Here is a 25,174-nt window from a genome sequence, read left to right on the forward strand (position 1 = left end):
ATTGCCTAGAAATGACTGCAAGAGTAAATGAAAAGATTAAGGGTGTAAGCTGTTCTTTTGTTTTTCCTGCTCTCCTATTCCTTACTGCAGCGCTTGCAGATGAGTGCTGCTGTACTGTGCATATTTAGTCAGTTTTAAAGGACTCAGGAAATAAAATGGACATTATATAACTTAATGGAACAATGCGTAGATTAGCTTGTGTATTGATCACAAATTGTATCTGGTTTCTGTTCCTGTGGGCCTGCAAAAGAATACCGGTTTAATAATAGTTACAAATGGATCAAAAACAGTGGAGTAATCATAGAATCATAGAATGATTTGGATTGGAAGGGACCTCAAAGATCTCATTCCAACCCCCCTGCCATGGGCAGGAACACCGTCCACTAGACCATGTTGCACAAAGCCCCATCCAACCTGGCCTTGAACACTTCCAGGGAGGGGGCATCCACAGCTTCTCTGGGCAACCTGTTCCAGTACCTCACCACCCTCACAGTAAACAATTTCTTCCTTAGATCTAATCTAAATGTACCTTCCTTCAGCTTAAGGCCGTTACCCCTTGTCCTATCACTACATGCCCTTGTAAACAGTCCCTCTCCAGTTATCTTGTAGGCCCCTTCAGGTACTGGAAGGCTGCAATAAAGTCTCCCCGGACCCTTCTCTCCTCCAGGCTGAACAACCCCAACTCTCTCAGCCTGTCCTCATAGGAGAGGTGCTCCAGCCCTCTGATCAGCTTGGTGGCCCTGCTCTGGACTCACTCCAACAGCTCCATGTCCTTCTTATGTTGGGAACCCCAGAGCTGGACACAGTTCTCCAGGTGGAGTCTCACCAGAGCAGAGCAGAGGGGCAGAATCAACCTCCCTCAACCTGCTGGCCACGCTGGTTTTGATGCAGCCCAGGACACAGTTGGCTTTCTGGGCTGTGAACATGCATTGCCAGCTCATGTTGAGCTTTTCATCAGCTGACATCCCCAAGTCCTTCTCTTCGGGGCTGCTCTCAATCCATTCTCTGCCCAGCCTGTAGTTGTGCTTGGGATTGCCCTGACCCATGTGCAGGACCTTGCACTTAGCCTTGTTGAACTTAAGCAGTTTGCACGGGCCCACCTCTCAAGCTTGTCAGGGTCCCTCTGGATGGCATCCCTTCCCTCCAGCATGTCAACCACACCACACGGCTTGGTTTTGTCGGCAAACTGAGGATGCACTCCATCCCACTGTCCATGTCACCGATGAAGATATTAAACAGTGCCAGTCCCAATACCAGTCCCTGAGGAATGCTACTTGCCACTGATCTCCACCTGGACATCGAGCCATTGACCACAACTCTAATCATCTAGGTGTCCTTCTACCTATACAATACTCCCATATTCAGTTACGAAAATGCATCTGTCTTCTGCCTTCTGGTGCTAACGGCCTACTTTAAATCTTTCAGGCTTCATTCAGTAGGTATGTCCCATAGCTGTTAGATTCGCTTTGTTGTTATAATAGCTTTTAAAATTTTGTTTCTTTTTAATAAATAGCTGCCTTTCTTAGTGCTCAAATGCTGTAGTGGATTTTAAAATGGAGCATTCCTACTTTGTTTCTTTTCCTTTTAGATTGTAGTCCCTTTTTTCTGATAATAATTTTGGTGTCACCTACATCTCAGTCCCATTAGCTCTTTATCTTTTCCCAAGTGTAGTAGACCACATTGTCTTTTACTAAGCTTGCTGACTTTTACCTCTCCAGGATTCCCAAAAACAACAAAGAAAACAAAAGAAACAAAAGAAAGAATCCCATAACACTTGCATTCTTGCCTCCAGAAAAACCTTAGTCATATCCAGAAGTCCTGCAGTTGGCCTCATGTAAGGGAATCCCTTGTTACCATACCAGTATCTGATCCTCTGCTTATTCCTGAACTTCCTCTGGCTCTGATGTCTTTGCAGTCTATGGCTGCCTTGCTCAAACTAGCAAACTTAGATGACCCAAGAAAGGAGGGCAGCTCTGCCTGGGGTATGGATGCAGCTGTCACAACATGTATTCTCAGCTCAGATTGCTGTATCACTAATGGGGGAAGAGATGGTGGTGGTTGTCTGGCTAGATTAGACACAGATGGTGTATGCTAGCATTTGGCCCCCTTGCTCTTGTCTCAAAGTAAATACTGTGTTCTGCTTGTGATGCTAAACAGGAAGACTTTCTTTGGGAGCAGCAGGAGGATGGAGGCAGAGCGGGAAAATTAGGAGAAGAGGGGCACTGAATTAGAACTTGTCATGCCTCTCTCGCTGCTGCTTTTAGCACTTCCCCATTGAGGCCTATCATTACTCTTTATGGCCAGTGAGCAATTGATGTGAAATAGCGTAATGTTTTTCCTCAGGAAATTCTTACTGTTCATTGCCAAGTGGTAAAGATTTGAACCACAAAATAATGTTTGTCTGGAGATCTGGTACAGAAGTGCATGTTGCATTTAGGAATTATTTTTTAGCTATTGTTAAAACTGAAGCTTTGTGCTGCCTGTGTGAATCTGACTTGAATTGGTGTGAAGCAGGTTAACTAGGCAGAAGTAATTGGGCATTTGCAGTCTTGCAGTCTTGATTTCTGACATAGGTAGATTACACCTACAGAACCTTATCAGAGGAAACTGATTTGATTTGATAACATGTACACTAATGAAATACTGGCTATTGATATCAGCCCTTCAGTCACTTGCAATTCTGTGTTCTTTTTTTCTATATAGTTGCAAAGTCACTCAAATAATGAAAAAAAAAAATCCCTAAATTGCAGTATGTTTTGCAAAGCAAGTAGCTGAAAAGTTGAACTACTTGCTATTTTGTCCTTTTACTTTTCCAATGCTGCACTGTCCCAGATGGACTCTTCTCTCCTTTTTCCCCACCTCTGAAGCACCAGCCATTTGTAATGACAACTCTTACTGTTCTCTCACTTAACCTTGAGATATAATTAGTATATCAGATACTGAAAGGAACCGTTCTGATGAAGGAACATATACAGAAGAGTGAAAGCACAGTGCTATCAGTCCACGCACCCCTTGTGAATGGAAGAGCAGAGGACAAGGAGTTTTGTAAGGGTTTGTGTAGCTGTCTGCAGTGCTCCACAGTGAGAACTTGAGGGTATTAGTTTGTATGACTTTTTGTGTTTAGTGGGTGGGGCTAAATATGTGAAGAAAAGCTCATTAACTAGTATAAAATATTTTGTCCTTCAGCAATTGCACATGACCTTGGCATGTCAGTGGCTCTGTTGTTTCTAGGTGGCTTAATTTTTCATTTCCTTCCTTTTGTGGGTGTGTCAGGTAGACAAAAGTGTACTTAACGATGTAGAAGTCTTACCTCTAGTCAATTATCATCTGGTAGTGACATGCACAATCTTGCATCTATGGTAAATACGTTGATTGTTGATAAGGCACGTTGCTAACTGGCTAATAAATCAGTTAGTGAAAAAGAATAACTGTGTATATGAAATATTTATATTTGAAATTATATAGACAGGAAAGTTTCATGACCACTTGAAAGTGACTATCTTTATATAGTGCAACTCTACTTAAAATACAAGTTTATCCTCTGAAATGACACCTAGTGACAACAGCGGGAAGGAATTGTACCAGGGAAGGAAAAACCTTTATACAAGAAACTGTAATAGCTCTTACCTCTGGGGTAAACAAAAATACTAAGGTACATTGGGAAAGTTTGGAAAAACAGGGTTTGGGATGCTCTCTTATTTTCTGTTTCTGGTTTACATTTAATATATTGTTTGATGACAAACACAAGTTCTGTGAGTTAACTTTTTTTTTCCTTTTAAAGACACTTTGTTAAAAGTTGTTCCCATGCAGCAGTTTACCAGTGGGGTATCTCTGGGAATTTCAAAGCATCTCTGTGATCCTGCATTTATCTCAGGAATGCTGTGTCAGAAATCAAAACTCTCCTCATATCTTAAGGATTATCAACTTCCCAGCCATAGCTGGAGAGTATACAGTAACAGCTATGTGAGTGAAACCTTACTGAAAGGCTGCCAGGTTGCAAGCCTTTGCAAACAACTAGGTGTATGTGTTCATTCTCGTGCCAAAAATCTTCCCCTTATCTTATGCAAAGATGCAATCTTGTGATTAGTGGGTGCCAGGGGTTTATCATGATAAAGTTCAAGACTTGAATTGGCTTTTTCCCAAGATCCATAGGGACATGAATTAATGTTCCAATTTCAGTGTGTCCTAAAACAGCAGTTTTCTTATTTAGTAGTGATCTTGTAGAAAAAGAGGGGGGGGCTAATACAAGCAAATTTAAATAAAACAGAAATAAAAATAACCAAAGCTTAGGATAAAAAAAAAAAGAGATGACATTTTGCTTCAGTTAGTCTAATAAACCCCATAACCTATCACTTGCCATTTTTACTGTGCAGTTTAAAATAAAGCCTTGGTCTCTCCTGGCTTCTACTGCTCTTTGCGGAAACATTCAATAATCATGTCATTATAGGAAGCTGATGCTGAGGGTTCAGAGGAATATAGGCCCTTAAATCATGGTCTTGTACCATAGAGCTTAAAGCTGCAGCTAAGCTGTAACTTAGAGAACAGATATGTTAATAAGCTTTTTTATCATTTTGGAACATTGTCTATAAGCTGCTTAGTTTGGCTGAGCATGTATTTATGCATGTCCTGGTTTTCGGCTGGGATAGAGTTAATTTTCACAAGAAGCTGGGAGGGGGCACAGCCAGGACAGCTGACCCAAACTAGTCAAAGGGATACGCAATACCATATGATGTCATGCTCAGTCTATAAGGGTGGGAGCTGGCTGGAGGAGGAGGAGGGATCACTGCTCCCAAATGGGCTCGGCATCGGGCTCTGGGGGTGAGCGTTGTTTATCACCTGCTTTATATATTCTGTTATAAGTACCGTTGCTATTTTCCTCTTCCTTTGCTGTCCCACTAAACTGTCCTTATCCCAACCCACGAGTTTTGCCTTTGTCTTCCCATTCTCCTCCCCGTCCCACCTGGGCAGGGAGGCATGAGCGAGCAGCCGTGTGATGCTCAGCTGCTGGCTGGGGCTAAACCATGACAACGCATTTGTCAGTGGCGTGCATGTGCTTTTGTAATGGTTGGTTGTGGTATTTCAGTTAAATTTAATCAAAAGTCCTTTTTTTATATGGAATGAATACATTTTAGACTTCATTTATTTGGGCCTCCAATGTAAAAAGAATAAACTCGTTGTTGACAAGATTAAGTCTACCAGGTACAGGTAGAGACAGAATATGAGAAAGGGGGGGATCTGTAGATCAAGGCACATATGCTGTGATGAGAAACTCAGCTCTTTTCGCACACCAGCAATTTGCATTCTGCAGGGGCTGAAGAGTCAAACCATTTGAAGACTTCTCCCTGCCAAGCTGATTTTAAAGTTCTCTTACAAAATTGATGGTATTCTTTCTATCATCTCATCTCTTCCATTCCCCTCCCTGCCCCTCTCCCTCCTCACTCTCTCATGGTTTTGAGAGTCTCTTAGTCTTCCTTTTTCCTTGGGTATTTCAAGGGGGACATAAGAGAATGGGTATTATCTACAGACAGCAGAGCCCATAGAATGGCACTGACATGGCAGGCTGCTTTCCTGGCTCACAAAGTAGAGGAAAAATAAGTCTCTGATCCTCTTTACTGGTCTTTTGCTCATTGCATAGGAGCCCTGCAGTGGGCATTGTTCTGGTAGCCTGGAACAAGACTAACTTCTTTTGGTTTTGAGTTAAAACCATTATCCTATAGGGAAACAGACAAACTGTCACCTGTGTTGCTGTTCAGTGCTAAAAAATGGAATGCTAAGAATTAAAACTCTATAAATTCCTGTACGTCAAGAGGAATTAGAGCTCATGTAAGTATTTTTAAATTATAGTGAGGTCATCAGTTTGGCCTGGCTCATGTTTTATTAGGAATATTTGACTTGCACCCAAGGAAAATTTGTAACTTGAAATATATTTAAAATTAATTGCAGACTTGCCAACTTCAAAAAACCAAATATTTAAGAAAATGTACTCAAAATTTAGGAGATATTTATAAATATTTTGTATCTTTATGTTGAAACAGAAGAATCAATAATCTGACACCAAGAAAGCTTTCAATAAGTAAATCCTTATAGAATTTGGTAGAATAGATCATTATGGTGTAAGCCTTTGTCTGTGATGGAAGTCAGTGTTCAGCTCAGTGGTCTGTGCTCATTCAGCAGTGAATAATTGTCTGCAACACGAAGGCTTCTTATACTTCAGCATAATTGGGACTAATAACACACTGACCTTCTGGCTAAGATGTATTTATGGTGGCTAGTTCTCACTATGCCTGACCTACGTTTATCAGTTCACGTGCTATAAATTCCTACTTTAAACCTTTAATATTTGATTTTAAATTAAAAAAGGCAAACATCTAATATGGTCATCTAAATGAGGCAATTAAACTATCATTTTTACCATAGTGCTTGAGGCCTGCTTGAAATACACCTTACGAATATTTTTTGTGCAATTTTTCTTGTATCTGAATCTTACAATAATAGATGTTACAATATACAAATGTAACCCAAAAGTATGGAGTTAATTGAAATGGTGTGATAATATGAATGTTAAGGAATAAAATGTATTGACGGTTTTCTTCCATGTGACATGTCTCTACCCATGTGTGAGGTTGCTTAATCTATGTTGTTATTCTGATGAAATTAATGCATGATTACAGATGGATTTTCAAATATATTTGTGTAGATCTAAGGAAATATACTATGAGGCCACTTATTGATGAATATTTTATTCACGTGTAGCAATATTTAACTTTTTAAAAGAAATGCTTATCACTTTAGCTACAAAAAAGGACTTATTTGTGTACTTTTTGAAAGCAAATGCCCTGTTACTTGAGATAAGTTGAAAGCATGTGAATTTTTAACACTTCTCTGACAAATTTACCTAATTTAATAATGTGCTAAACACTCCATGTTTTCCAAATGGTTTATTTACTACAATATTTAATCTTCATTTTCCACTCTCTCATACGTTCTTTCTGCCAGTTACATACATTTTACTTAGGTTAGCATTTAAATAATCTTTTAAAAGAACACAAAGGAACATTGATGGTTAATGGCGATTATTTCTGTTTGAGCACGGTTGCATTTCTACCTAAATATTCAGAGACAATATCATATTACTACACAAAGAAGGCAAAATGTAGGGATTTCAGAATCTAAATAAAGAAACACGGCCAATGTTTATGCTTCAAATACCTTAATTTGCTTTTCAGTATGTGGTAAATATCAATCTGTATGTGATTTCCAAGCTGTACTTTCATACCTTGAAGATGGCCTGGAAATGGAAGCTCCTAAAAAAAAATCCTGCAACTGTAACATTGGTCACCATTGAAAAGAGAGACATACATAGTAGTAAACGTTACGTTACAAATAATGCAGCAATTTATAGCTATGAAGTAATTATGTTAAGATATTTCAATGTATTGGTTTGTTGTTCTTGAAGTATTATAAGGATTTTTTTTTTTAGATCAGAAGGTCATGGCAACTGACCAGAAGACAAAGTACATTCAGGGTTTGGGGTTTCTTTGCATCATGTTTTTGGACAATGTCCAGTGCTTCTTTTGGCTTTGTGCTTCAGATTGACACAGCTTTCAGGAGAAGGAACCTTCTTTCCTCACCATAAATACTGTTTATTTTATTTTGACTGGAAAAATGGGAATCATTTCAGTTGACTGTTGAAGATCACTATCTAAAATAAATTCTGTTCAGAACTGGTCTGAGGCTGGAAACAGCTTTATGGTGAGTTGTTCAAAGCCTCTGTTTTCTTCCAAGGTTCAGATTTTTTAAAGTGAAGGAGCAATTTCTCCAGCCCCTATACTGTTGCCTTTTATCTTGCTGAATAGTTATGGAGCACAGCAGAAGTCTTTGGCTGGTGGTGCATCATGAACACTCTGAATCCTTAAGCAGGCTTATAACAGAGAGGACCAAGATCTAACATGACCTTTAAATATAGGAATTATCATAGAATTTATGAAGTAGATTTTAATTTTTTTTTAAGCTAAAAGCTAAAACTTTTTTTTTTTTCACTAGGATATGATACATAACCTAAATTTCCCAGAAAACTTTGTGAGAGTCAGTGTCTCTTGGTCAAAGCATGTGGTGACTGTCTGGAATACACATGTGCACACCCATATGTACTCTTTATAAGGCAGCATACGTACTTCTGTATTTTGAAATCTGAAACCTGTACTTACTCATTTTTATTCCTTGAATCAAAGCAAAAGGTGTGATGTTGGGTAATTAAAAAAAGCCTGCTTAACATCTCTACTTTGCAGCTGTGTATTAGTGCCATATTCCTGCTAGTAATCAGGGTATTTTCCTTAAAGTGAACGCCATTGCTAGATACTGAAAATTATAATGGAAGTGTTAGAATATAATTCCTTTTCAATGTACTTCATAGAAAGTAAGTAACTGAAGATGAAAGCAGGAGCTGCACTTGTATTCCCAAACTCCTACAGATTTGAAGGTGAGAAGGTATACAAAATATCTTAAAAGGCAAAAGGAACTGTTGCCGTCATTTACTGCTGTCTGTCACAGTACAGGAGGAAAAAAAAAAAAGTCTAATTCCTTCGCTTGAATACCCCTCTCCTTGGGTAGCTATAGAGAGTGTCTGGCAACTTGCTGAAACTACTCCCTCAGTGCAACTACACTTAAGCACACCGAAGGTCAGTAGAAGTTTACAGGAAGGAATGATAATATATAGAGTTGTGTCAGAAAGAGCACAGAAAATGGCAGACTGTTGTAGCTAGGATTTCTTTTGTCTCCACTCGTTGTCAGCTGCAGATGAGCAGTGTTAAGGTAGCAGCTCCATCTGCACACAGGCTTCCTTGCTCCCATGCAGTTCCAGAACTGTTACTTGCCCCGTGAGGAGCTTCTTGTTGTAGTGCTAAATATTATTCCTGTTCTAAATTTCCTTTTTGACCCTTCCAGCATGTTCACTTCTGTATTTTTATCTGCAAGGGGGCCGTTCCAATATATAAAATTAGTTGAAGTTCAGCCATTTATGTGTAATGTGTCCATACACACATTTATGTGTATGGGTCTGGCTTGCCCTTTACAACTTAAAATACTACTTGTTTCATAGTTCCTGGGGCTCTGAGTAGAGTCAGAGAGTAGGATCAGTAGCGTTCATATGCATTCAGAGGATACAGCCATTCTGATTTGATGTTTTCAGAGAATTCTGATTGACTTCGCCTCAAGGTAATTTGGTGGTTACTAATTTAAAATTAATTACATGAATTACATGTTTTAAACAGACACTACCTGTATGTGCACAATTGCCACTACGTATGCACCAAAACTTGTCACTAAACATTCTCCCATATCACCTTGCACACAATATAATTGTGTATTAGTTAGCACCAAATGGATAATTATTTCTGCAACTTAGTGGGTGTGCAAAGAAATATTTCCAGCTTGTGCCCTAAGATCTCAGAGTCCACGTGAATAGACATGTATTTGTAATATGTCTGTACAATTTGGGTTTAATATTATTTCTTGAATTGGATAACTATACAGTAAAAGAACTTAAAATCTGTAAAGGAACATACCTAGGCTTCAGTGCTGGATCGTGAAGCTTGGAGAAATGTCAAAAAGTTTACTATGTGCGGGTGCATCTTATACTCAGTAAACTTGTATTAATTTCCCAGCCCCTTACGGGTATTTGAATGTGTGTTATAGAATAGTAGTAACAGTTTCCAGACAGTGAATGTCACAGAATCTTGAGCAAGAGATCCCCTCCTGATACCTGAATGATGCAAAATTAATTGGTAATGTGGCTATAATTTAGAAGATAGTCTCAATATATGATTTTTTTGTGTGCATTGTTCATGTTTCAGGGAAACTGGCATGAACATATGAGCAAAATTCATGGTTTAGGCACAATATCTTGACTTGGGGCTCAGGTGTTGTTGCTTCTATTTTTTTAGTATATAGTTAACATTAGCAGTCACCCTTATAATGATATGACATGTACTGCCTCCAAGTATGGTGCCTGCCTACTCCTGCCGTTAAGAAGGGTTGATTTAATCAGCAACGTGGTCTAGCTTCTGTGACATCCTTTGGACTGAAGAAGGGAGTCAAATACAGTCCATTTTTTCCCATTCTATCAAGAACTATTTCAGAAATATTGGACCAAATTTCTTTGGTGGTTATCACACCTGAATTTGGGTCAAGTTTCTAAGTTACTTTATTCAGAAAATGAATATTTTAAAGCTATTAAGGGAATACTTTCAGTGCGTTGTTACAGTACTGTCAACAAAAGATGTGATTAAATAAATTGAATGTTGAAGACTTTCGGCTTACGGTTAACACCAGGTAATTAAAAGTAAGCGCTGCTGTGGGAGTGCATTATATATCAGCTGTACTCTTTAGCTCATTAGCTGGGTTTTTGCATGTTTATGGAGCTAACTTGCAATTAGAAATGCCTTTAATGTATGCTAACATAGGCCTTTTAGGTATTTGGAATAAAGTACTACAATTTAATTGAAATTGGTATAGCATAAATAGATGTCTTAGCAACGTGTGAGATAAATCTCCATGCCTAACTTGTCACTTTGCATCTTTTCCTCTTGTGTAATCTTTAATGCTGACTGTAAGGCCTGACATTTAACTTGTGTACAAGATGGAGATTCTCCCTTCAACTCCAAAGATGTTTCTATTTGTTACATAAGTAAAACTTGATTGACAAGATATACTCAAATTCATGCCTTAGCCATATTTTTAAGATGCGTGACTGTATGTGCACACGGATACGTGTTAGGATGTTTTTAGCTATAGTATATCCTTCTTCAATTAGTCTTCTGTTCTGCACTAGAATACCAGAAGTAGTATACTGTCAAGGCAGCCTTCAGTGTTGATAATTTATCTTAATTTTGAATACTGTGATATCTTTTGTAAATAGTTGCTTGAAGTTTAAAACCAAATTTTAGGGAAGCTAAAGTGAAAAGTAAAACCTACTTGCAGGTCACTTGTCCTGCTGATCTTCTAACTGTGTGCTTGTATTTCAGGGATTTTGCAGAAGGGGATGAGATATTAAAGTGTACCATAAAAACTTAACAAGGGTGAAGTGTCCTTTAGGTTAAGGTACATTACCAAAGATGATGGAAAAAGAAAACAGGGAAGGACAAAGACATGTATGTGCTAGATGTGTAAACGAGGATCACGATCTGTGAACCTTCATACAGTATTATTTACAAACTTTTTGTCCTCACCTAGGAGTGTCATCGTACCACCGAAGAAATCAACTATTTCCTCTTCTACAACTGCTATGGGTATTCCTACAAATGCTGTCAGTGTGGTTTCTTCTTTAGATTCAGCCCACGCCCCAGATTTGTCAGGAGAATCTCCTGGTGAGTAAGGGTAAAATAAACAACTTAAATCCCAACCCTTCCTCTCTTGATTTTCCCTCCTTCACCATTCACTCTGAATACAAATGGACAAGTTTTTGTTACATGTTTTTTGTTGTCTTATGTGAAGGTGAGATGTTTTTCGGTAGTGATCTATATATCAAAACATTGTAGAAGAGAACAATTGTTTTTCAGACATTAAGTCATTAGTTGCCTTCCATTGTAATACTGATTAGTGTTTATATGTATTATCTGTCTGTATATGAGTCTTGCTTATACTAAGAATATTGATACTTATTGCTGGTTGTATTTTCTTGGGGGAAAATGTGCCAATAATCTGGGAAGATGATGTTTTACACTTTTTTTTTTTTACACTTTATTTTTTTTAACTACTGGAGTGTGTGTGATATAACACGTCCTAACTTATCAAGTCAGACAAAAGGACCTTTGAGACCTTTGTATCCTGCATACTACTTTGTCTATATCTTTGTCATTTGCTCTCCCATAGCAGCTTGCAGGCCCGCATTTGGTATCTGTGCCTCTAACAAAGACCAGTATCAGATACTTTACAGGAAAACAGACATCACTCTAGGTTAAACTAGACCAATTGTCAGTGACATTATATGGGTTCATGAATATAAAAATTCATCCTTTTTGATATTTTCTGAGAGTTTATCCCCCAGATCATTTTATTATTCCTAGTTTTGATGCTGTAGCTACACAAATGTAAAAAATAACCTGTTTATAAATTTATAGATTTTTTGTTATGTAAAACATGAGTTTGTTTATAAATTGTAGGGTATTTGTCCAAGGATATATGTGTTAGTGCTAAGTAGGACTGAAAATTATATACAAGTGTTTCCAATAGCTTTAGCCTGAGGTCAAATTCAGTGCTGATGCTGAACTAATTGCTTTGGACAGTTTTTTCAGTGGGGACAAAATTGAGTAGGTTGTTTATAAGCAAGTGGTCCTTTTGAACCCTTAGTCTCTCTGGTCATTCTGTATGAGATAAATGATGTTTAACCTTATGTGCTGTGTCAAAGGCATGCTTTTCTACTTAGCCATGTTTAAGTCACAAGGCTGTGTAGGATCTCATAAATGATTGTGCTCGTGAAGTTTAATATCAAGACTTAGAACCGATTTGCATCTTAATCAAGGAAATCTCAATCTATGCCTGATTATTGGTGTTTCTTTTCAATGTCTGAGTTTCTTGCTTCCTGTTTTTATCAACTTACATCCAAATTGCAAAGACTGAGGAAAAAAATGGAATGTGTTGTCATGTAGTCTAGTACTCATGTGTCTGGAAGATATTTGTTGCCATCTTCAACTGCCCATTGCGTTGCTTCGGAAAATCAAAAAGATTTTGTTCCAGCCGTGATAAAGCAAAAGAGAAGCTGTTAAAATCTAGTGTGTTCTTATTCTTTGCAAAAGGGAGAATCCGTTTTGTCACTGAAATTGCAGGAGGTAGCACTATAGTAATCTAGGAGTAGTGTTTGGACTAGCAAAATTAGTTGTCTTTTAAAATGTCACAGTTCTTGGGGAAGATTGACTCTGGGCAGCTAATCTGTTTTTAAAATAATATAACCTTACCTATATTGAAATTATTTACAATAATTGCTAATTTGTTAACTTCTTACTGGCTTACCCAGGTTAGATGTGGGCTTAATTATTACAGTTTCTGAAGTCAGTATTCACTTTTAATAGAAACAAACCAGATGAAAATTGATTTCCAGATTTAGTCAATCTTTTAAGAAAGTATAGAAGGAAAAAAAAAAAAAAGTGCTCCTGTGCCTGCAGAATGTATAAGAAATCCAGACAATAAACAACACTGATGTAGTTTGTAACTGTGTGACTTCCAGCACGTCTGGGAGTTTTGGCAAAAATTGGACATGTAATCTGAACTGATATGCATAAAAAGAAACTAATCAGGATTAAAAATAGTAGACATGTTTAGACTGGCAATCTAATTAATTAAAAGAAAGTAAAGGGATAAATGAAATCATACCTTAAACAGATTAAAACGTGAGACTGTTTCTTTTTTCCCCATTAAAATAATGGCATGGAAACAAAAATTTTGCAGAATTGGAGCGGTCTAGATTTAATGTTGCTCATGTAAATTGCACACATTTAAGTTTGAAATAAAGTTTTGTATAAGGCCTTTAACTTTTCAGTCTGAGGATTCAAGTAGCAATAAGCGAGCTTCCTATGAAACCAATATATATATATAATTTTCCCATCAGTTCAAATCACATGTTCTTTCACTAACTTTTGTTTTCATGCAGCAGAGAATCAATACATTGTTCTCAAATTTTTTCAGCTAACATTCATTTTAAGTCTGTTTACTTCGTAATTAAGAAGAAAAAAAAAGAATTAAATTATTTTTTAAAAAGTGCTGAGATTAGGTGTTTATGTAGTGAATACAAATTTTGGGCTTTTTCACATTTTATATGAAGGCTATTTATTAAACGTTATTGCTGCATTTAAAAATATATTTCAGCTTTTTTTCTAAAAATTCAAAGAAATTTTTAAAGTGAGTTTTGTATGCATTTAATATGTTTTAAAAACTGATTAAGCAAACGGAACCTTAGTATAATAACATATAATGTTTTACTGAGGAGACTTGAGTTGATTTACTCCAAAACAGACATTAAAGGGAGATACAGACATTGAAATGGGATTAAACAGCAAGTGATAGTGTTTTATTTGTAATGTGTACGTAAGCATAATTTGGGAATAAGTTTTATATTGAATGTGAGTGTAATAAGTAATTGGAGGTAATTTGAGCATTGTCCACCTGTAGATGCGGTGTCAAAATTGCTTGATCAAGGTAGGATCTGTGTTGAAATATTAGTCAGTGTCTGTGGTTCCAGATGCCTCCATTGCCGTTTGTGTGTGCTCAGAATTCATCCACCTCCTTCCCATTATTTTTTCCTGAAATTTGCATCTTGCCTGTAGCTCCAGGTCTGTGAGTATCTCAGATATTTGACCCTTAAGACTGTCCTAAGCTCATATCAAGTGGATGTGATGTGTCCTGGCCTACTAATACAAAGCGTTGACAAGTTAGAAGGATAAACATCTGAGCTCACTCTGTTCCTCTGATACTTTGAAAGAGGGTGAAAACATGTTTTGGCCTCGGACAGCCTGGCCTTCTCGCAGTTTTTTCACCTTTACACATTCAAGCTGCAGGGTATTTTGCAGCATGAAACCCTTTTCTTGAATACAAATGTGCCCCTTGTGGTCTAAACTTGCCCATCACTATGTTGCTGATGGCTGATACTTGGGTTGTTGGTCTGCCGGAATTGCTACTCCAATTGTTGAAAGATCTTGGAAATGAATGGAGAAAATAAAGCCCCTTCATGGCCAATGTTGAGCAGATCATTTGTCTCTTATGGAGAGTGGTGTTGAGCAAAAGAGCATGTTTATTAGTAATAATCTGAGGAGGAGGAGGAATTTACTTGAGTTGTTTCTTCCTTGGATTGGCTCATAGGCTGAATGTGAGATTTGATGCAGAGATGTTACACGTGCTGTATTCAGGAAGGGCTATTGGAAAGGCAGGACTAATATTTGGATAGGCAAGACTTGGTGGAGTTCTCAGAGCTATTGTGAATATGCTGGTGGGGTGCTTGTATTCTTACAAGTCACTTAGTTTTCCTTTTAAGTGTTTCAATTACAGTTTTAATGTTCTGAAGTGACGTGAACTTTTTTGAACTGTTTTGCAGTTTGCACTCCCACTGTTTTGACTGACACTCTGAGTTTCTCTGTTTATGTACTTGAAAGATTTCACATGCGTTTTATTAGTGCTTTGCTCTAAAGAATGCAGTTTTGAGGCTTTCACTATTCAGTTTGCAAATGGTTGTTCAAATATAATTTTTATAAAGAGGGAGTATGAAAGTTTGTAGGAAACAGGACTGGATTGCATCTTGTTCTTGTAGAAAACACTCAATTTCTGTTGCCTGCCTCCTTCCCCACTTACTTGAAGTTCTTTGAGTTTCACTTGTTTTGCCTCTCAGCCACACAGAGTTGCCAAAAGGATTTTTGCTTCTCCTGAGCAGAGACATGGGCTGTTTCCTAACGTGTGAAGTCATAAACAAGGCCATATCAAAGGCTGAGGTGAAAGAGGAGGTGGATGCTTGTAAGAAACCTGGGAATAAGCAGTAACAGGAGATAAAAAAAGGAGCTGTGACTCCTGACTTCTAGTCCTACATATAGAAAAATGCAAAACAAGCCAACTGTGGGAGAAAATTTACAAAGAATGGTATTCATTGATTTTTATACATAGATGAAAATAACCTTGAATTCTTGCAAAAAAATAAGTTAGTGGGAAACACGCTAAAGTAAGAAAAATGAATGTGAAGTGAGTTACCATCAGTGTAGAGGTAGTTTAAGAAATTCAGTGGATTAAGGTAATTATTTCAAAGACAATTCCAACTTTACAGTGACAGTAGTTGAAGGCTAGTTACCAAAGCAGAACGACACTTTTAAAAATCTCGAATGCTAATGATAGGCAATGGAAATGGTTTCGTACTCTTTCAGTATAAAAACTGTTTTAAAGCAACTTCTCTTTAGAGAGTGCACCATTGTTTCATGAAATCTGTTTTGTTTTAACCTACAGATGTGTTTATGTAACAGATCCCTTGTAAAACCTTTCATTGTAGCCTTGCATTGTACACTTCCAGCCCCAGAAGTGTATTTTTTGAATGAGCTCATTATTTTACCAGATACTCCTTTCATAAATGGCGTCATATTTATGTATGGTCGGTCTGTTGTACAAAATTAAGAGGTATGGTTATTTAATTCAACTCTCTGTTTTGTTTGTTTTTTTTTTTAGTTCACCTCCATTCTCCCAGAATAAAGTATATCATGCACTGCTTGCGTATTGCCAAGTGTATATTGCAAGTGTGCATGCAAAAGCATAAGGATCTTGCACAAGACAAGGAGTTTCTTTAACAATATTTTATTACTAGAGACATTAGTTGTTTAGACCCTTGGGGACCTTGGATAAACAATAAGGTTTCACTGTAAGGGTGCTAGACAGATGATCTATTTGCATTTTCTTTTATGTTCTTGCAAATGTCTGTAAAACTGTCAGTTTGAAGGAGCCAGTTTATCAGTGAAAGGATAAGGAAGAGATAAGTCAGTTTAGTTCCACATGTTTGAAGTAGCTACTGCACCAACCCACATGTGTGTTGTGGAAGAAAATATGCTACTGAAGTATTTTATTTATTTATTTATATTTTACTAAAGGCAGAAAAAATAGTAGAATAAAAAGCCACCTCTGAGTTTAAAAAGTAAAAAAAGTATTTCCAGAAACAAAATTTGAATACAAAGATCATGCCTAATCCTGTCTTAAAAAAACCCTGAAATTCTTAGCTATGATAAATCTGAGATTCATCCCTTTTAGTGAAATGTATCTGAGTTTGGAATGTGGATTTAGGTGATGATAAGCGTGAAGAAATTCAGGCCATAAATATCCTTATATAATCTTCAAAAAAAAAAATCAGTTTATATAGGTACCTGTCTTATGCTATTCAAATTATCAGTGCTTTTTCTGTTAGGTCTATATTTAAAATTTGATTTTAACTTAAAACTTCATAGAGTTTTTAAAATTTATACCTGATCTGTTATGCACAGTTTGTTTTGATTTCTAGAAGAAAAAAAATCATGCCCTATCTGTTGTCAGTGATTTCTGTACCTCCCACTCTAACCATTTTTACCAGTGCTGTTGTGTGTAAAAACAAAACCAAACAAAAAACCCCAACCCATCCTGCAAAATAAAACAAACAAAAAAGCCAAGTTACCCCAGATTGTGTCTCTCTATTAGCCTCGTGATGGCTATTATGCCCTTTTATTGTCCTTGCAAATGTTTCTCTTGATTATTTTTCTTCTAATTTTTCCTTCAGTTATTTTGCTTGTGGCCTGAATATTGCATTGGATTGTTTTCATCTCATTTAATTGTAAGACTCATGCTACTATGCTGCACTGGTAAAGTCTTATTTTTTACTGATAAAGTGATCCTTCATCTTGCTGTGCATTTAATATGGTGGGATTTTAGTGGTGTATGCTTTTGACTTTCTGACATACCCAATAATTAGTGGATTACTAGTCACAGATTTGATACATAGTAAAAAGCATGCAAACTTTTTACAAGGCATTCTACATGTGCAGTCTACACATTGAGATGACTTTCATTTTGAAGGCTTTGGATGCAATTTCATTTTCGTATTCTCTTGAACTACACAGATCGGTGTCCTGATTTCCCCTTATGGATGGTGTATGGATTTAAGTCCACTACCAGGCATGTGGAATTAAGAATATATTCAAGTTAGAGGGACTTGTTTAATAAGAGTAGGGATTTTGGCTTTAGGGAGAAAGCTAGGAATTATTTAAATATGAAGGTTATAATGGCAAAAAAAAAATACTGTAGCTATTAAGTATCCCACAAACAACTGGAATCTTTGGATCTGCTAAATCATGTGGCTTGCTGCCTTCTGTGGCCATCACCATTGAAATTTTTAGAAATATATTTGATTTGCCTTTATTAGATAAATTATTTTGGAAACAATGCCCAGAAGATTAAGATTCCACTTTCAGCTACCACTTTGTTCCCCACTTTCTTGTCTTTTGTTTTGTATAGTCTACTCAAAATATCTTTCTGACGCCATCATCCCATACAAAAGTCAAAATAAGAGTTTTGTGTTGAATTTATGAAAAGCATAAGCGAATCACATTCATAAAGATATCTCCTACCTATGAAGAAAGAAAAAGAAATAAGAGCAAAACTTTTCACCATTTTGATGCATTAGTTTAGTTTAATAGTGTCTGTGCTGCCTTTGAAGGAAGATTAGAAAAAAAAAAAAGATCTTCTCCAGATAGAGGAAAAAAGACCTACCAAAAAAACCACAAACCCCAAACATTTCTGGAGGGAAGCTCTGTGTGCCAGTGTTTTGGAGAAGTTTGAAATTGGACAGGAAGAATAAACTTAGTATTTCAGGGATCTGTCTTTGCTGTCTTTATGCAAATCTATTCCACTTCAGTCAAGTAAAAAGATACTGAAAAGTTGCAGTTGATACATTTTGGTAGACGCTTTCAAGATCTTAGCAGCTTATTTCCAGACAGGTTGCATTTAACTGAGCTCGTTCCAGTGTAGGTGGGACAATCAGGAATTTTTCTGTAGTTATAGTTCTGAGAAGGCTCTCGTCTTTGCTAAGGTAGATGTGAGAACTGAAATGATTAAACTCTTTTTCTCTCATGCTTTTTTTCCTTTCTTCTCCCCTTTCCAGTAGCATAAGAATCTGAAACTGGCAAGGTGAGAGGAAAGAGAATAGGACAGGATCTAAGGTTGGAAAGAGATAGGATTGCAGATGGACTAGAAGCAGTCATGCTCTTGGGAAATGCACAGAAATCTGTCTGCCAAGATTCATTCCTCTCTATAGTTTGGAATGCAATGCAAGATTTGTGAGTCACCATTCTTATCCTGGCAGCAAATATCTGTGAAACCTCTGGCTGTCTTGCTTACCCCCTCTTCATCATTGCTAATACCAATCCATACTACAGTATGGAGGTTGTATTTCTCTTTATATACTGAACAGCAGAATTTAGTATTTACAGATTCCTGCTCTGCTGATGAGAGCCATGTAGTGTCAATTTGACATAATACAATTGCATTTTTTTTGTAAGTGTAGGATACATAAATGACCCAGTCTTCCCTATCAACCTTTGAATAATTGATGTGGCAAAGTTAATAACTCACAAATGAGGTTATACCACTGCCATCATGCTAATGATGCTGGCAGTGCAATGGAGAATTTTATCATAGCTGTCTTTGTCAGAGTCCCAATGTTGCAAAAATTTAAGCCAGGCTATTGAAAATACCCACTCACTTCATTTTGACACAAATACGTTTTAGTTTTAGACGGAGAAATAAGGGTTTCTGTGCAAGTTACTTGAAATTGGACGAGCACTTCCAGTAACCAAAAGAGATGCTTTAAAATGTTACCATTTGTCTTTATTTTAGTATATATTAGTTATATTAGTATTAGTATATATTAGTACACTACAGGAGTATTAAGAGTGTAAGACATTGTTTGTATTCACTGCTTAAGGTTATAAGTGTTCTTAAATTTGTTCAGAAATACTAATGGCTTATAAGGCCAGAAGGGATCACTACAGTCTAGTCTGACTTTCTTCACAAAGCAAACTGCAAGGCTTCCTTGAATTACTTTATGTTTGTGCTAGAGCAAAATTTAAAAGCTTGCTATGGCATACCCAGTAAATATGGATAGGGATCTTACGGCAAAAAAAGTTTGGGCTACAAAGAGGTGAAAGGGATTGCGTAGTCCTCTCACTCACTTGAAAACCATGGTTTCTCAGAGGTTGAGCTCAAGGCTTTAGTTTATGGTCCAGTTGTCTAATCTCTAGCGTGTTTTCTTATATAATTCATTTATTTATTACTTTCCCTTTTAGGAAGGGGATCATCTAATTCAAAATTGCCATCTGTCCCTACAGTTTCTTCAGTGCCTGAGGATTCTGCTTCAAATATGAGGTAACTTCTTCAATTGAACATCTGAACAGCTGTGCTGTGGCTCAGATTTTTGATATATAAGTTGATATTCTAATTCCACATCACTGAAGAACGCTGTTTTGGTGATGTTCAATACCTTATGAAGGTTTAGGAAAATATAAGTGTCAGATTATTGATTCCTTCTTATATGTATATCACTTAAACATTGCCAAAAACGATACTCCTTTCTACAAAATTTCAGCACTTCCTTCTTCTTTTGTTAATCACATGTATCTCTCTACTAGTATTACAGACAGGCTTGAACATGCTTTGGAAAAAGCTGCCCCACTTCTGAGAGAGATTTTTGTGGATTTTGCTCCCTTTCTTTCTCGGACTCTTTTGGGCAGCCATGGGCAGGAGTTGCTGATAGAAGGTACAAGTAAGTTTCCATTTAAAAGAATTTTTTTTTTAAAAAAATGTGTGCTTTGTTTTACCTTGGAGACTCAGAATTTCTGTATTTTTCTTTTGCTGCCTCTGCCTTAGAAGCTTTCTTCCTGCCTTCCCACACAGTGCTGTCCACTGGATTTCACTGCCTCCTGTTCCTTCAGTCTTTAGTCCTCTAAGGTCATTGTCATTGCCTCCTCATCTTTGCCATCTCTGCTACCTCTTTATATGTTATGGTATATCACTTGCATGTGAATCTGCTTCTGTCTTTTTGGTTTGTAATTGGAAGACAGTCATAAAGGTAAGGGAATACATTGTCAGTATTGAGAAGAATTCTCTGGAACTTCCGAGAAGATGAAGATTCAGGTGAGCAATGATGAACGTGGCTCTTCCTGATGTTGGTTTAAAATGACTGAGCTCAAGATGATTTAGTTTTCTTTCTACTGGTGGGTTTCTCCCTGTTTAAAAACAAGGCTCACTTCTGCAATGCAGACATTAATGTCTTCAATTTAAAAAATCATGTTTATTGGAACACTGTGAATTTAGTAGTGAACACCAGTTTTTAAATTTTTTCATAATTTGGTTATATGTTATAAATTGCTTTTTCCACTGATTTTTAGAGTGAAAATTGCAGGCTTTGTCCAGTTAAAGCAGTGAGTTGAATTAGAGTCTGAGCTTGTTGCAAGTTTCAGTAATGAAGCACTCCCATGCTAGAAGCTCATGATTGCTTGATTTGAGCTGATCACTTGCACATGAGCTGTATTTGCACTAACAGATCTAGTTGCTTCCTGGGGAATTAAAGTTCTTTATTTTAAAACATTTTTGAAAGTACTTGTTTCATGGATTAGGACAGACATCCTGTATGTAGTGCTGAGTACGGTTAACATTGTCAGAAATTAGAGTTTCAAACGCTGATAAGTGTTTTACTGAAGACTATTGATATCGAAATTGAGACTTCATTAAACTTCACTGAAATTAAAGTTAATTTAGGAATTTAACTTGCCTGACTTCTGGAGTAGGAAAAAGTGGCAGGAAGAAGTGCATGAATTTTCTTCTGTAACACTGAAAAAGATGGGATTCTACTTTTGATTATACATGTGGACATCTTTTTAGCTGATAAACATTTTAATGGAAGCTGCTGTGTGAACAAATTTATTTCATTCATTTAATAAGAATAACAGAAAAGAGATTTTTCTCAAAGCTTTGTTTGCCAGGGAAGCAAATTTAGTTACACTTTTTTCTTGTCTGAAGATAAAGAAAAGATAATCTGGTTTCAAAGTATTGACTGTAGTATAGATTATATACACAGAGAGAAGAGTATTTCATAGATTGGATGACCAAAAAAAAAAAGCAGGAAGATTATTGGGAATGTATGAACTGACTAGACAAAAATAAACACAGAAAATTTTTGGGCCTAAAATCCAGTTATAGACAAACCCAAAACAAAATGCGAATACAAATAATAATAATAGTCAAATTAGTTTATAAACAATTGAGAATATATAATAGGTTACTGCTTGCACTTCTGCTAAGGTTTAGTGGGGGGTTAAGGGTCAAAGTACTAATAAGAGTGTTTGGGATGTCTGCTGCCATGAAACAAAATGGAAACTTGATTGATAGCTGGGGGCTGAAAGGAAAATGCGCAATGGAGAAAGCAAAGGTCATAAAGCCATTTCCCTTCTCTGCATATATAATGACCCAATCCTTCAAGAAATAGCAAAATGTAGATACAGTGGATTAATATAACATATGTTAACCACACTTCTGATCATTTTGACATACAAATGTTTATAAAACTGTGAATAATGGAGGTAATGTATTATTATTAGCTGCATCTTTAGATGTGAGGCATGGAATTTATGATCTCCCTCACATACATACTTTTATTTTGTGCTGATAAAGTGCAAAATTGAACTGGAGGTGGTATGACAATTTCAGCTTTCTTTTGTCAAAATGCTTCTAATCTATTACACTTCAAAATAGTTTGGGTTAACAGCTGATGCCATATAAGCATGCATTTATATATACCGTTTTTTCCTTTTGTAGGTCTTGTGTGTATGAAATCCAGCAGTTCAGTTGTGGAGCTGGTGATGCTTCTCTGCTCTCAGGTGAGATTTAAGTAACAATGTTATCTGAAGCTGCTGTCTTTGAGCACAATGGAAATTACAGTTAAAATTTTACTTGGAATTTGATTTAAAATTTAAGGCTATATGTAATAGGTATAAAGATTATGTGCGAGGCCTTTTGATTGAAAAAAAAAAAAACCAACCCCAAAACATAGTAATTGTGTCTATTGAGTTAGAGAGAGAAGATACTAAGGGTTTTATGTTACCTTACCATTGAGCATTTACATAACCTTGATAATGGTGTTCCTAAGTAATTCTATGCTGTAATTTTTGTAAGGCAAAATAGTATCAATAAAATATTAAGGTTATAGAAACAGATTGATTTCTGCATCTTGGCATGCTGAATCCTCTGGGATGAATAGAATTTTTCCTTTTGTGTAGTGGTTATGAAATGAGTGATAAATACTTTTGAAACCCTGTCATTCTTAATTGATTTGACAAGTACTAAGAATCTGAGAAAAATTTAAGAAAGCAACTCTGGTTGTCAGCTGTTTGGGGCGTTCTACATTTGAAAAGGCAAAGTGATTTTAGATATTTAAGAACCTGAGAATAGCCTGTTCCCATGGTTAGAAAAGAGCCAGAGCCTAAGGACCTTTCTTAAAATTGTATATGCTATATTAATTTGATTTTGTATTTCTTGCTTTCTTTTTTGTAATTACATAGAAGACTACTTTTATTGAGCCTTTCTTTTGGTGCCTTAAAAATGATACCTTTCTGGTAGTAAATTCCCCTACTTAAAACTTTAAAATAGCCTTTTTTAATGGGAATGGTATTGGTCTAGAGGTCAAGGGTTCTGACCCATTTCAAAACCTTTGACCTTCATTTACAACCCTTATGGTTTGCTTGCCTGACGAATAAGGATAATGTAAAATTAATGTTTCTTCACATCGATTTATTCATTTTAGTGCCTATATTGCCAAATTTATTTAGAGTGTGCTGATAGACATTTCATGAATACAAATGAAAGAATCATAGAAGGTGTGAAAAATCGATAGTCTGCATTGTCAATAAAGTGCAATAAGAACAATTACTTCTGGAGATTACACCTAATAGATTTTACAATGAACTAGTGAAGAGTAGTTATGTTTTCTAGTGAGCTTATTATTAGTGAATATATCTAGAACTTTGCTCATCTAGTTTTCCATCTTCCTCAGGAAATATAATATATTTTTACCCTGAAAGGAATTTAATATTCCTTTATGGAACTTTTGGAATTTAGAGGTGGTTATTTTACATGTGGCAATACTGGAAGTGGACGATGTTTGTGACTTTTAGAATATGAATTTGCTGCTGATTTAAATTAGAAAAGAATCCTTACTACCAAGAAATCCATATACAAGTTTTACTGTTGATTCGTTAATGTGTTAGAGTAAAACGAATCTGAGTATTAAATATGTGCCTGACAGCTTGGTATTACCATTTTAAAAATTAGTTTTCGGTATCCATACTGCTTGTATCAAGAATTAGTGGTTGACCTTTCCTTCTTTTTTGGTAGGGTAATCTAATCTTTTTTAAAATCATGTTGTGCTCTGTACTGTACGTCACTTGTTTGGTGTTGGGAAATGGAAAGGATAAGGAATAAATGACGTGCTCTAATGCATCTATTTGTCATATGTGTCACAATGCCACTTAATGCTAATCTAATCAAATTGAGGATATCGTGATTGCTTAGTAGTGCTAGTTGCAGAGACTGAGGTTGTTCTTTGTGAAATAGTAGAAATAAACCAATAAAGTCACAAAGACCTCAAAGTCTTTTTAAAGTTACATAGCAGCTGTAATTTTTGGCAGAATATGAAAAATGATGTGAGAAATGAATCTAAAATTAGCTCCAGATGTATACAGATTGTTCTGGGGTGATAATTACATTTTTCACTTTGAATTTTCCTAATTCAAAGAGGTCAGCATGGCAATCACAGAAGTGATTTATTTTGTTAAGAAGTGAACTGTCTTTTGCTACATGAAAGCTTGAGAGATATGAAATTGAATTTCAAGCCGACATTTTACAGATACTGGGAGGAGATGGGGTTGAGCTTGATTGATTTTTTTTTTTCTTTTTTTCTTTTTTTTGGTCCAAGATAGGGTGGGAAGTGAAGTGATATCCTTTTGCTAAAATTTTAATTAATTTTTAAGAGGAGATGGAGAGGATGAAGTGCCAAAGATCAAAAGATCAGGTCAAAAACTAGTTTTTAATCACATAAATAATGTGGCATAGTTACAAAGTAAGTATCTGCAAATTTGATTTAAAACTTCACAAATTTGTCAGCCATCATTTTATGAAATTGAAAGATTGCTGTGATTAATATCTTTGGTGTTTTTTATACTAACCTCTTTCTGAAAATTGGCTTTAAACATTGCATATGTGATGTAAGTACGTGGATTGTTTTTCTAAAACATCTGAAATTTTTCTAGTGTTTATTTAGATTTGTGGCTGGAATATGTTTTTTCTTTCTCAGAAGTGAAAAATAAAATAATAATATCTCACAAGTAATTTTTTCATAAAACTGTGAAAATAAAGCTCTTTTCCAGGTGAAGTGATTTTAAAAAAATTCAAAAGACACCATTCTGTGAAAATATATGTGACACCTGGTTAATTTCTTCTCTTGTTTAAAGTTCATATATTTAGGCATATGGAAAAGCACCATTGCTTTTGTGTTTCACTTTGTGTTTATATGTTGATCTATTGTTTTATGTTTAACACAAAGTAAAAAGAGAAACAGGTGGTTTGAAATACAGACAAAAAGCTT

General features: G+C 36.2%; 1 protein-coding gene across 7 annotated transcripts in view; it reads left to right on the forward strand.

Moving 5' to 3' along the window:
• Positions 1-25,174, forward strand: part of LRBA (LPS responsive beige-like anchor protein) — a 466,837-nt gene that overhangs the window by 142,938 nt on the left and 298,725 nt on the right. For 6 of the 7 annotated variants that reach the window (XM_054824979.1, XM_054824981.1, XM_054824980.1 and 3 more), the window contains 4 exons: positions 11,230-11,363; positions 19,824-19,902; positions 20,166-20,299; positions 22,351-22,412. In XM_054824979.1, coding sequence (XP_054680954.1) covers positions 11,230-11,363; positions 19,824-19,902; positions 20,166-20,299; positions 22,351-22,412 — 409 coding nt within the window. The remainder of the gene's footprint in view (positions 1-11,229; positions 11,364-19,823; positions 19,903-20,165; positions 20,300-22,350; positions 22,413-25,174) is intronic. The other variant, XM_054824982.1, reaches the window with a different exon arrangement.

The sequence above is a fragment of the Grus americana genome, chromosome 4, assembly GCF_028858705.1.
Source record: "Grus americana isolate bGruAme1 chromosome 4, bGruAme1.mat, whole genome shotgun sequence".
Taxonomy (NCBI): Eukaryota; Metazoa; Chordata; class Aves; order Gruiformes; family Gruidae; genus Grus; species Grus americana.